A 13,869-nucleotide genomic window follows, 5' to 3' on the forward strand; every position below is an offset into this window, starting at 1 on the left:
ATTCGGCCTTTGGAGACCTATTACTGCCATTTATGCTCCCTATTTGTAACCGTGCATTAGACGGTCACTCACTCTCCTCAGATATGACGAATGCCTCAATCACAATTATAAAGAGGGTAAAGACCCCACATCCTGTTCCAACTACCGACCCATATCCTTGCTCAATGTGGACCTCAAACTTTTAGCAAAAATGTTGGCCACAATATTGCAAAATCTACTCCCCGATTTGGTCCACCCAGATCAGGTGGGTTTTGTTAAGGGACGTGAGGGGAAGGATAATACTACCAAGATATTAGATGCTCTATACTACGCTTCCCATAAAGCCACCCCCCTAGTCATGATTGGCGCAGATGCTGAAAAAGCATTTGACAGAGTGGACTGGACATATATTAGGCAGGTCCTCTCAAAATTCCAGCTACCTGAACAGTTCATTAATGCAATATTCTCTATGTATACACATTCTTCAGCATCCGTGTCGGTAAATGGCCTTATGTCCTCTCACTTCCCAATAAGAAATGGTACGAGGCAAGGCTGCACACTGTCACCTCTTTTATTTGTCTTAGTGATGGAGTCACTGTTGCAATCTCTTAGGCAAGACAGGGAGATTGGAGGATTGATTGTCGGAGGTCATGAACTTAAACTGGCGGCTTTCGCAGACGATCTATTGATCCTGACTACCAACCCCCTTAAATCCATGCCCAAAATAGTCTCAAAGCTCAACCTATTTGGTTCTTTATCCAACTTTAAAGTTAACCCCTCGAAATCTCAAATCTTACATGTTGGTCTCTCTCCTCCAAGTCTCTCTTCCCTCCAGGCAAACTCCCCATTCAATTGGCAAACCCAACAACTAACTGTTGGGTAAGGATCTCCCCCCGCCTGCCACATTTGTTTCGACTGAACTATAAACCCCTCCTAGCATCCATTCAGACCCAGTTGGACTCAGACTCATTGGACTTCCCATACCTTTCCTGATTTGGGAGAAAAAACATACTTAAGTCTCTAATCCTACCCAGACTCACTTACTTGATGCAGGTGCTCCCCATTGAAATCCCTAAATCCTACTTCATCTCCCTGAATAAACTAATACGCAAATGTATTTGTCAAGGCAAACATCCTCGCATCTCATTTAGCACCCTGACTAGACCTACAGCTAAAGGGGGAATTGGGCTTCCTGATCCAGAGACGTACCTGAAGGCCATACAACTCTATAGAGTCGTAGATTGGATTAGAAACCCAACCCATAAATCCTGTCTCATAGTAGAAAATGCCTTTTTACCCTCTGCCAACAGGGCCCTCCTGCTGGCCAACAGACCACCTCCTGTACCAAGCTCTATCCTCAACTCCCTCATTCGGAACACATTAAAGGTCTGGAGGTGTTTCTCGTCCTGCTCCAGGGCCCTAACCCTGCCTTCCCCCCACTGCGGATAAAAGATGTTATCAATCTGGCCCCTAGAGATCTGAGAGATAGCTGCCCTATCGCCTGAGGTCCTCGGAGACCGCTATTTCACAGATCCTAGATCAGGATGGTTGCTTACTCCCTGATTTTGAAATCTGCAAAATACTGGACGCACAGACTCTCAATCCTATCCTTTTGCGTTTCCTTAAATCAGAATCCCTCCTTCTCACAAAGAAAACTTCCCCTACCAATGTTGCTAGCTGGTTTGAAGAGATGTTAAGCAGCAAGAAATACCCACACAAAACCATCTGTGTACGTATTCAAGAAAATAGTTACAAGGTCCTTATGAGATGGTACAGGACCCCAGATAAGACGTGTCTATATAATCCCAATGCCCCTTGATACCTGCTGGAGATGCAATAAGGCCAAAGGCTCCTTTTTACACATCTGGTGGTCATGTGAGCTAATCAACCCTGGTGGCACAATATAATCAACTTGAGCAATCAGATCTGCCAGACTTCCTTCCTCTGCTCCCCGGGACTAACTTTGTTATCATTAGGTATAGGTGGAGTAGGCCCCTTTTAATTCCTCACTCTTCTCTCTCTTAGTAGCAGCAGCTAGACTACTCCTACCGACTCACTGGCTATCCCCCGTGGTCCCTAGTACTGAACACTGGATTAACAAAGTGGACCAGATATATAGAATGGAGGAGATCTCACATTGGGAGTCATGCTCCAGACCCACTTTCCTCCAGATTTGGTCCCCCTGGAAATCTTATAGAAACTTCTCCTAGCTCCCACCCCTCAACATCCACTGACCAGTTCCTAAAATCTAGGATTTTCCTATGCTAGTTACTCTTCACCTCATGTCACACTAATCTTGCCTCAGTATACCTGTCATACTGTTAACTCAATTGAGTGTTTGTGTTCACTCTTCCTTGACACCTGTCTTTTTGTGGCCTTGTAGGCCTTCTTATACATTTTCAAATGCTATTTGTACCTACGACTGTTACTCCCAGGCATTTATTTTGTAAAAGTTTACATATTATGTACTTGACAATACTTAATCCTATGAAAATGAAAAACAATAAAAATTGTCAATAAAAAAACAAAAAAAATCTCGATTGGGTTCAGGTCCGGTGACTGTGGAGGCCAGGTCATCTGCCGCAGCACCCCATCACTCTCCTTCATGGTCAAATAGCCCTTACTTTCAAAGTTTTTACCAATTTCTCAGCTGACTGACTGACCTTCATTTCTTAAAGTAATGATGGCCACTCGTTTTTCTTTACTTAACTGCTTTTTTATTGCCATAATACAAATTCTAACAGTCTATTCAGTAGGACTATCAGCTGTGTATCCACTTGACTTTTCCTCAACGCAACTGATGGTCCCAACCCCATTTATAAGGCAAGAAATCCCACTTATTAAACCTGACAGGGCACACCTGTGAAGTGAAAACCATTTCAGGTGACTACCTCTTGAAGCTCATCAAGAGAATGCCAAGAGTGTGCAAAGCAGGAATCAAAGCAAAAGGTGGCTACTTTGAAGAACCTAGAATATGACATATTTTCAGTTGTTTCAGTTTGTTATGTATATAATTCCACATGTGTTATTTCATAGTTTTGATGCCTTCATAGTCATGAAAATAAAGAAAACTCTTTGAATGAGAAGGTGTGTCCAAACTTTTGGTCCGTACTGTATGTAAAATGGAATCAATATAAAAAATAGATAAAAGCTAATAAATAGTAGATAGGAGCCCCTTACTAAAATAAAGGAGGGGGCGTTGCAATGCTCAGTAATCATATAATAAAGCCATAAAACAGCTGTTGTATAATATCAGATGAAACACATAAAAACATATAAAAGGTGGTAAACACCGAAACGCACTTCACCAGGGAGGGGTGTAAAGGGATAAAACTCAAGACACCCAAAAAACCCACCTCCCTTGCCTGGCTCGCTTGTTGAATATTTGGAAGATACGGCAGTCCACAACTAGGAACTTCTGGTATAATCCTTTAATAGATAAATAGGTCAGGTGGGCTCAACGCGTTTCGGGGATAGACAAACCCCTTCCTCAGGAGCAGAGCAAGTAATAGGCTTATACAAGGTATTAGAACAAACAAACATCTAGATATAGCAGATCCAAATAAAAAAAGGGGGGGCGTGTTTGGCGCCAAAAAGATTGTCAGTGTCATTTCCGGAAGTGACATCACTAGTTACATATAGAGAACCTAAATACAATTAGATACAAAAGAAGCAAAACACACTGTACAGTATACATTAATTATACAGCTGTATAGTCCTAAATTTGCCCTAATTTGAATGGTATAGGGGCCAAAAGGGATATCGGGCTGGATATGAATGAGCGGAGAATGGACTTCCGGTCTGTGGAACGCACCTATTTAGTACTTTGGTATCCCTTTATATATATATATATATATATATATATATATATATATATATTTATTTATTTTTTTTCCACTGATAATTTATAATTTTTCCCCACTGTTAGGGCTTTCTATGGATGCCTGCTTGGCCTTCTACTGTATTTATTTACTAATTTACCTACTTTTTTACATATTCTTATTATACTATATTGTCCTTTTATTATTTACTGTTGCTCATATTTATTCTTTTGTGATTCTTTCATCTTTCATTGATGCCCAGTATCGATTTGTCCTATTTTATATATTATTTTCTCTTTTGTCTTTATATGGAAATGTTCTTATATCTGCCGTTAGATTTTTTTTTCATTTTTTACTTTTCCCTTCCAGATTGTATTATTGTCACTCCAGGAGCTTCTACTCCAAGCATGTCCAAACTGCAGCCCTCCAGCTGTTGCAAAACTACAACTCCCAGCATGCCCTAATAGCTGTAAGCTATCCAGGCATGCTGGGAGTTGTAGTTTTGGAACAGCTGGAGGGCCGCAGTTTGGACATGCCTGTTCTACTCACTCCAACATATCCCTTTTTGTTTTCATTTGTATTTGCGTCCCATTCATATTATTTCCCATCCCACCACCTTCTTCTATTTGCGGCCCAAACTGTTGGAAATCACGATTAGTTTAGGTGGAACGCATTGCCGACCGATGCGTTCCATATACCGGAACTTCCGGCTAATGCGTTCCATATATCGGAACCATTATTATCGTTCTTATTACAATTGATATCAGTCCCCCCTCCGGCCTTTAGGATTCCATATGCTTATTACCACTTCCATTCACCTACAATTCCCTGACATCACCAGCTCCCTCTGTTCACTCTGTGACCGTGATTTGGAATGCACTTCCAGTTGGTGCGTTCCACAGACCGGAAGTCCATTCTCCGCCTATTCATATCCAGCCCGATATCGCTTTTGGCCCCTATACCATTCAAATTAGGGCTAATTTAGGACTATACAGATGTATAATTAATGTATACTGTACTGTGTGTTTGGCTTCTTTTGTATCTAATTGTATTTAGGTTCTCTATAATGTAACTAGTGACGTCCCGTCCGGAAATGACACTGACGATCTTTTTGGCGCCAAACACGCCCCCCTTCTTTTATTTGGATCTGCTATACCTAGATGTTTGTCTGTTCTAATACCTTGTATAAGCCTAATACTTGCTCTTCTCCTGAGGAAGGGGTTTGTTTATCCCCGAAAACGCAATGAGCCCACCTGACCTATTTATCTATTAAAGGATTATACCAGAAGTTCCTAGTTGTGGACTGCCGTATCTTCCAACCATTCAACATGCGAGCCAGGCGAGGGAGATGGTTGTTTTGGGTGTCTTGAGTTTTATCCCTTTACACCCCTCCCTGGTGAAGTGAGTTTCGGTGTTTACCACCTTTTATATGTTTTTATGTGTTTCATCTGATATTATACACCAGCTGTTTTATGGCTTTATTATATGATTACTAAGCATTGCAACGCCCCCCTTCTTTATTTTAGTAAGGGGCTCCTATCTACTATTTATTAGCTTTTATCTATTTTTTATACCGATTCCATTTTACATATATATATATATATATATATATATAGATATATATGTATCTATAACCTCTATTATTGGTGTACATCTTATTTAAGTATATACAATATCTTATTAGCATATTGGCGCCACGTGGTGATTTTTTCCTTTTTATTCACTCCAGTATTACTATATCGCATTCCTGCATATAGTCCACCACCTAGGCTGCCCTGCTTTGGGTCTATTACCTCACTGTTCAGTGCAACCTGAACTCTATCCTACCTTCTCCTCCACTTTGGTCTTTACCTCTGGCGCCCTGTGTGTTTATCCCATATTTCCTATCTCAGGAGTTCAGGATTGACCCTCTTTTTTTCATCGCTTACCTCGATTCGTTAGTGTTGAGCAAAGTAAAAAAAAAATTGATTTGTCTGCTTTGCCAAATTTCACAAAGAAAATCGCTTTGGAGGATTTCTTTGTAGGCAGCGGGCGCAATGATGGGGATCGGCTATTGCACCGCCTCCCGTCATTGAACCCCTTAGATGCCGCCTACATCGCTGATCGCAGCATCTGAGATTAAAATGAGGGCTTTCATGGGTTATTCGGTTAAAAAAAATACTACTACTCACCTGCTATCGTGGCCATCTTGAACTGCTCGAAATCTCGTCATACGTCACTGCGCACAAGATTTTGCTTGGGATCTTCAATCAAGATGGCTGCTGCGACCACTCCAAGCTCAAATGGATGAGGTGAGTATGATTTTTTGTTTTTTAATGCCATTTCAGGGAAAATGGATTTGTTACCACAAAGCACAAGGAAATTTAGCTTCGCCACAAATCTAATTTGCCCTGAAATTCAGATCAAAGTCCACTTTGGATACTTTGATTCACTCAACCCTACTTCCCATCCATATACTACATGTAGATATGGCCAAATAAGCAATATACATAGCAATTTAATATATAACATAACTTTTTACACTTGTAGTGCCCCAGGTCTGGGTACTACACTTAACTTAACCTCCCTGTACGTTCAAAACAGTGCCAACTGTGCCCTCTGTCAGTTCTTGTAACTACTTCTTTTCATCCACCGCACCAAAGGTCTTGGCTTGTGTGGCCACCTAATCTTGATGCTCTGTCAACTATTCTCTCCACTGCTCACTTGGTCAGTCTGGTTTATAAGCACTAGAACAGCAGGCAGATCTTCTTAGCGTCTGGTTTCCAAGGATACTGCTGCGGTTCTGAAAGGGAGGGCAGTTCCAAGCAGCAGCAAATCCCCACACTTCACTGAGCTTGTGAGAGAAGAAACATGGATGGACACACACAAGGAAGAAGAGAGACAAGACCAGGCAGCCACACACAAGGAGTAGTGTGTTCATTACACAGGACAGGGAACACAGGAAAGACACATACATTCAAGCTCATGACCGAACTGATGGAAAGCAGATCAGAATTGACATCTATCCTGTTAATGAGTGCAGTCTCTTGACCACAGTCATTCAATCTTTCTGCCATAGGTGCTGGGATAGCCATGTCCCATTTCAGCTGAACTGACTATATTCCCTTATTGATCCCATGCACTGTTACTGACTGATCACTCACTGGGCCCAGTTATGATAACTGAGCAGGTGTGTTGAGCTAAAGATTGAAGGCCATGCGCAATTACTTTTATACCTCTTTATATACACTACTTTATATACACATACTATGGATTGGTTTTGCATGTGAGCACAATTAGCCTGCTAGTTCAGATATTACTCATAAAAAAGTAAGGGATATTTGGCTTGTGGGTGAGATTTCAGGATGAACTTAAAATGTACTCTAACCTTTATAGGTGAACTTAGTGTGACCTTCTATAAACGTTTGAATGCACATGTCCAACTGTTCAGTGTTTCAGTACTTTTTGCACAACTTGCTGTTCTCTAACAAGGAGCTTAAAAGCAAAATTCACAACAGGTATTTGATCCCTGAATCACCCAATAAATTTCCTGGTTCAATTAAAAGTGTTTATTAAACAGTCCTCCTCATCATGCTGTTCACATTTTGACATCATGAGACCAAGATGACACCTAAAAATTGATCAACAGTATCTTGCAATTGCATGGCTTTGAGCAGGATGTTATTAGACGAAAGTGGCCATTGAGCTTAGAGTGTCACAGAGTGTCATCAGCAGGTTGCAACAGAGATACAGAGAGAATGCAAGAGTCACAGAAAGACATATAAGTGGACGTCCTTTGGCCACATCCCACACTGATGACCACTTTGTTGTGAGCAAGTCCCTGTGGAACCAGATGATGAATGCTTTTATATATACATTTAGTCATAGACTACTGATTGCCTGCTCTTGACATGTGCACTTGTATTTATTGGTTTAAAATTTAACTTTTATTTGTGTATTGTTAATAAATGATGAACTTTTTATCTAACCTACTTAATAAAACTATCTCTGGACATCTAGAGTATGCTTGATATTTTATTATTTCTTTTGACACTGTGGCTGCAGTAGTGGTGATTGATTTGCAGTTGCTGTTATATGGTTAGCCTTTATTTGTATATACTGTTAGCTATTTGGATACTTTGTTTGTACCCTTAATCTGATTAAGTATAATCAGTTTTTTGCTGATGTTAGATACTTTGTATCTGCTAACTCTGCTGTCTGTTGTCTCACTACTACCGGCTAATTACTATAGCCGTATATTGCAACATTCACTGCCTTGGATGACCTATAGCTAATTTTGTAATGCTGATGATGAATGCCACACAATTCCAGGCACATTCAAGGGAGGTGAGAGGTACCTAAGTGTCACGTCAGACCATTTGAAACCGTTTACATCAGCGTGGTCTGCGTGCTAGGTGACCTGCAAGGGTACCTGACCCCCACAGCACCAGGCACAGGCGTGATCATCTTGCATGGACCAGGGAGCATCTACGCTAGATGAGGGGCCAGTGGGCCTCAGTGCTGTTCACTGATGAAAGTCGATTCATGCTGAGCAGAAATGATGTCCGCCGATGATGGAGACATCAAGAAAAGCGCTAACTGTTGTCACCAGATAAGCCTTTAGTGTTGGTGGCGTACATGTAGAGACTCGTGACTCTGTACCCCAAGCTGTAATTGATGCTCAAGGCCACATGACAAGTTATTGCGACATTTACATGTTTTGTGGCGGTATACCCACCACTGTTCTTGGCTTTGTTTCAATAAATAGTTTGAGATGAGGAAATTACCATTGCATGCTGTTACTTAAATGCCCTACTTTAATGATATAAAATCAGTGGAGCGTGAACTTTTTTAGTTTTCCATAAATTTCACCCGAAAGCCAAATATCCCTAACTTTTTGTGAGTAGTGTATAGTATTTGTAATTACACATGTAGCGAGCATGTTTGGCCAAAGTACAGTGTTTGGATTTTTTGCCAACAAATACAGCAAAAAAGCGTGCAGATTTACAGATGACTGCATGTCTGCACAGGTTCAAAGTGCAGCAGAGCCGCACGTATGCTGATGCTTCATCTGACTTTACCCTGTTGTTGTTTTTATAGTTTGATTTTTATTTCATTTTGCACTTGCAAAATACATTTTAAAATAGAAACTGTTTCACTATTCATGAGATTTGATTCTTTTTCGTAACCCTTTTGTTTTTAAAGGGGCTTTAGAGATAATTGTAGGGCTTGTCCGAGAATTCTAATTATCTCAAATAAAAATAAAAATCACGTCATACTTATCACAGTGACGTGCAGGTGTGCAGCTTGTAACTACTGCAATCAATCATTGACGTCAGCATTAGACCACTGAGGACAGTAGTTTGCTGCAGCAGTCATTTGGTACATACCAGCACATCACCACTGCAGCAGGAGGACTGAATTAGCACTACAGAGAAAGGTGCTAAAGAAATGGGTGAGTGTGACATGATTTTTTTCAGATCCACTATGTTAAAGTCACATAGATATGCTATGCCAGGCTTTAGCGGTGTTGGCTCCAACAGGAGCAGCAGTGAGCTATGCAAAGCTCCTGTCTGCACCTGCTCGCTCTGCTCTGCTAAAAGCAGGAGCTCTGCATTGTACTATGCTGATGTTCTTGCCTTTGTCCAAAACTTGGCATAGCACATCTATGTGGCTTTAGCAGAGCAGAGCTTGCACAGGCAGGAGCAGAGAAGCGTGCTCCTTCCGATACATTATTCATTGCGGCCGGTATGGAAACCATACACCAGTACACCACTGAGATGTCAGCGGAATATGAATGTACGGATTCCAAAGCACGATAGGCACCTGAACACAAAGTGTCTGTTTTAGGTTAAAGGGGAAAAAGAGGAAAGCAGAATAATGGATGTTAGAATTGCTTAAAAATGTATAATTTTATTATTGAAAACCTATTTTTACATTTTTTTCTAAAATTATCTTATTTTTTATGTTTTGTTTGCAGATCATCAGATGTCATTGGCCATCACTTCATGTTTATATTGTTTCTAACCTGCTTCTTGCGTTTGGTGCACAACTGTATACAATATCCAACAAAGGTAACACAACAACACCAGCTTTTAGCAGGCCTATGGTACATTGTTTGACTCTGTTGAATAACCAGGTCAGTCTTATTAATTTCACAATAGCACGGATTTCGTTTAACACTGGCTTTGGTGTGGAAATCCAGAGTATTGACTAGATACAAATATTCCTGATATCTCTTTATTACAGTATGTTAACATTGTGAAATGTATTATTACTAACACAGTCTAAGTACAAAAGGGGTATTCCTACAATGCACATTGATCACTTATTCACAGGATAGGTGATAAATCTGATTGCAAGTGCCCCTTCCCCTGGAACCTCAACTGATCACTAGAATGGGGGTCCTGAGATCCTTGTTCCTCCACTTGCACAACTGTAATGAGGAGGAATTTTAACAGAGCTTAAGGCCTCTTTCAGACGGGAAAATGTGCGGGTGCGTTACGCTAACACCCGCGATTTTTCTGTACAAGTGCAAAACATTGTAATGTGCTTTGCACTCGAGTTAGAAAAATTGCGCGGTGTTCGGGCTTGGGATCAGTATTCTGTATATTGTATTATTTTCCCTTATAACATTCTGAATACAGAATGCATAGTCAAATAGCGGTGGAGGGCTTCTCGTCTGTCTCCTTTGCTGAACAGGACCTGTGGTGAGCATTCATAGCAGGAATAGGACCTGTGGTGATGTCACTCTGGTCATCACATGATCTATCACATGATCCATCACCATGGTAAAAGATCATGTGATGACCGGAGTGACGTCACCACAGGTCCTATTCCTGCTATGAATGCTCAACACAGGTCCTGTTCAGAAAAGGAGACAGACGAGAAGTCGGGCTGAGCGATCAACTGGACTAAGGTGAGTTAAATTATTTTCTATTTTTTTTAACCCCTCCAGCGCTATTTGACTATGCATTCTGTATTCAGAATGCTATTATTTTCCCTTATAACCATGTTATAAGGGAAAACAATAATGATCGGGTCTCCATCCCGATCGTCTCCTAAAAAACCGTGCTTGAAAATCGCACCTCATCCGCACTTGCTTGCGGATGCTTGCGATTTTCACGCAACCCCATTCATTTCTATGGGGCCTGCGTTACGTGAAAAACGCACAAAGAGGAGCATGCTGCGATTTTCACTCAACGCACAAGTGATGCGTGAAAATCACCGCTCATGTGAACAACCCCATAGAAATGAATGGGTCGGTATTCAGTGTGGGTGCAATGCGTTCACCTCCCGCATTGCACCCGCGCTGAATACTCCCCCCGTGTGAAAGGGGCCTAACAGTAGTCAAGCATTCACACCGTCACTCCATCCAAATTAGACTTGCAAAGATAGCTCACAGCACTGAGCTTGGCATCTTAAGGCCGCTTTCACACGAGCGTAATGGATTGGCTCTTCGGGGTGTGCTCAGTGAAAATCGCACCATTTTGCAAACAAGTTCAGTCAGTTTCATCTGCAATTGCTATTAGTTCAGTTTTTTCCTCACGGGTTCAATGCGTTTTGATACGTTTTTCACGTGTGTGATACAAAACGGAAGGTTTACAAACAACATCTCTTGGCAACCATCAGTGAAAAAATGGGGCTTCAGTTAAATACGCATTGCATCCGCAAGCAAGTGCAGATGCAATACGTTTTTCACTGAAGCCCCATTCACTTCTATGGGAAGGGTGAAAAACACAGAATATAGAACATGCTGTGTTTTTCAAACAATGCAGAACTGATGTATGAAAAAAAATGATCATGTACACCAGGCATGTCCAAACTGCGGCCCTCCAGCTGTTGCAAAACTACAACTCCCAGCATGCCTGGATAGCTTACAGCTTTTAGGGCATGCTGGGAGTTGCAGTTTTGTAACAGCTGGAGGGCCGCAGTTTGGACATGCCTGATGTACACAGACCCATTGAAATGAATGTGTCCGGATTCAGTGCGGGTGCTATGCGTTCACGTAACTCATTGCACTGTGCAGAAAACTCGCTCATGTTTAGAGAGCAAGGGGACTATCTTTGTCAACCCATTTGTTCCCCCCAACATTGCAACTGAGGGGTGCCATTGCCGTTGCAGCTGGAGTACTCAATGTGAGCCCTAGGTTTGTCATGTGCGTAAGCCTATTAGGTCCTGTCAGAGGCAGGGCTTAAAGGGAGTCTGTCAGCAGATTTACCCCTTTTTAACAGTTGCCATTATGCTGTAGCCGCAAAACAGACGATTAACACGGTACCTTTATATGCTTTGGTGGACTTTTAAATCTGCCAAAAACGAACTTTGATGAGGGCTCGCAAGTGCCCAGGGCGGAGTCCACCGGGTTGGAGCCCAGGCAGCTCTGCCTCTTCGGCTCTTATCCCCGCCCAGCCTCCTCCTCTGCTCGCCTATCTGTTGTCTCTCCCCCTCAGCGAGATCCCGCGCCGACGCGATAACTTCCTTGGCCGGGGCATGCGCACTGCAATGCCCATTGCTGGCACGGCATCGCAGTAGCTTATGCGCATGCCCCGACCAAGGAAGTCATCGCGTCGGCGCGGGATCTCGCTGAGGGGGAGAGGCAACAGATAGGCGAGCAGAGGAGGAGGCTGGGCGGGGATAAGAGCCGAAGAGGCAGAGCTGCCTGGGCTCCAACACGGTGGACTCCGCCCTGGGCACTTGCGAGCCCTCATCAAAGTTCGTTTTTGGCAGATTTAAAAGTCCACCAAAGCGTATAAAGGTACCGTGTTAATCGTCTGTTTTGCGGCTACAGCATAATGGCAACTGTTAAAAAGGGGTAAATCTGCTGACAGACTCCCTTTAATAGACTTCCTGTCAGTGTAACACTCAGAGGCACAATAAGCTACATTGCAGGAGTTTAACAATCAGAGTATTGCATGGTCATAAAAAGAAAATATCAGCATCCTTAAAGGGCTTCTGTCACCCCACTAAACTCTTTTTTTTTTTTTGGGTACTTATATGATGATCTTTTATAATATGCTAATTACCCGTCTACCAGCAAGTAGGGCGTCTACTTGCTGGTAGCAGCATCAAAAAAACGCCCCTCCTCCTGTTGATTGACAGGGCCAGCCGCGATCTCCTCCTCCAGCTGGCCCTGTCAGCATTTCAAAAAACGCGCGCCTGTCTTGATTCGGCGCAGGCGCTCTGAGAGAAGGAGGCTCGCCTCCTCAGCACTCCCTTAGTGTGCCTGTGTCGATGACGTCTTCTCTTTCGGTGACGTCATCGGCGCACTGAGGGAGTGCTGAGTAGGCGAGCCTCCTTCTCTGAGCGCCTGCGCCGAATCAAGACAGGTGCGCGATTTTTGAAATGCAGACAGGGCCAGCCAGAGGAGGAGATCGCGGCTGGCCCTGTCAATCAACAGGAGGAGGGGGCTGTTTTTCGCGGCTGCTACCAGCAAGTAGACGCCCTACTTGCTAGTAGACAGGTAATTAGCATATTATAAAAGTTTGTTTTTTGCTTTATCTACAGAACGAAAATGATAATAACATAATGAATAGATATATCGCAGGATAGGGATTATAAGTACCCAACATTTTTTTAAAAAAAGAGTTTAGTTGGGTGACAGAAGCCCTTTAAAGGTGTTGTCTCACTTAAGCAAACAGCATTTATTATGTAAAATAAGTTAATACAATGTACTTACAGAATGTTATTGTCCATTGTTCGTCCTTTGCTGGCTGAAATTTTTTTTTCATCACGTTATGCACTGCCCGTTTCCATGGTTATGACCACCTTGCAATCCAACAGTGGTGGTGGTGCTTGCACACTATAAGAAAAAGCACTAGCCTTTGTGCAGTCCCATGGTCCCAGCCGCAAGAAAGGCTGGTGTTTTTTCCTATAGTGTGCAAGTACGGCCACCTCTGATGGATTGTAGGGTGGGCATAACCAGAGGAAACGAGCTGTGCATAATGTGATGGAAAAATGAATCCAGCCAGCAAAAAAAGCAATATGGTCAATCATAATACATTAGTAAGTGTCTTCTGTTAACTTTCTCTACATGATAAATGCTATTTACTGAAGTGAGACAACCCCTTTAAGCCCCAAATTAGGCCACATC

The 13,869-nt window shown here is 42.4% G+C and overlaps 1 protein-coding gene across 1 annotated transcript in view; it reads left to right on the forward strand.

The window, feature by feature from the left end:
- Window positions 1-13,869, forward strand: part of LOC122944578 (GPI inositol-deacylase-like) — a 682,600-nt gene that overhangs the window by 307,630 nt on the left and 361,101 nt on the right. Inside the window, exon 9 of the mRNA XM_044303000.1 lies at window positions 9,760-9,853. Within this exon, the coding sequence (XP_044158935.1) occupies window positions 9,760-9,853 (94 nt within the window). The remainder of the gene's footprint in view (window positions 1-9,759; window positions 9,854-13,869) is intronic.

The sequence above is a fragment of the Bufo gargarizans genome, chromosome 8, assembly GCF_014858855.1.
Source record: "Bufo gargarizans isolate SCDJY-AF-19 chromosome 8, ASM1485885v1, whole genome shotgun sequence".
Classification (NCBI taxonomy): Eukaryota; Metazoa; Chordata; class Amphibia; order Anura; family Bufonidae; genus Bufo; species Bufo gargarizans.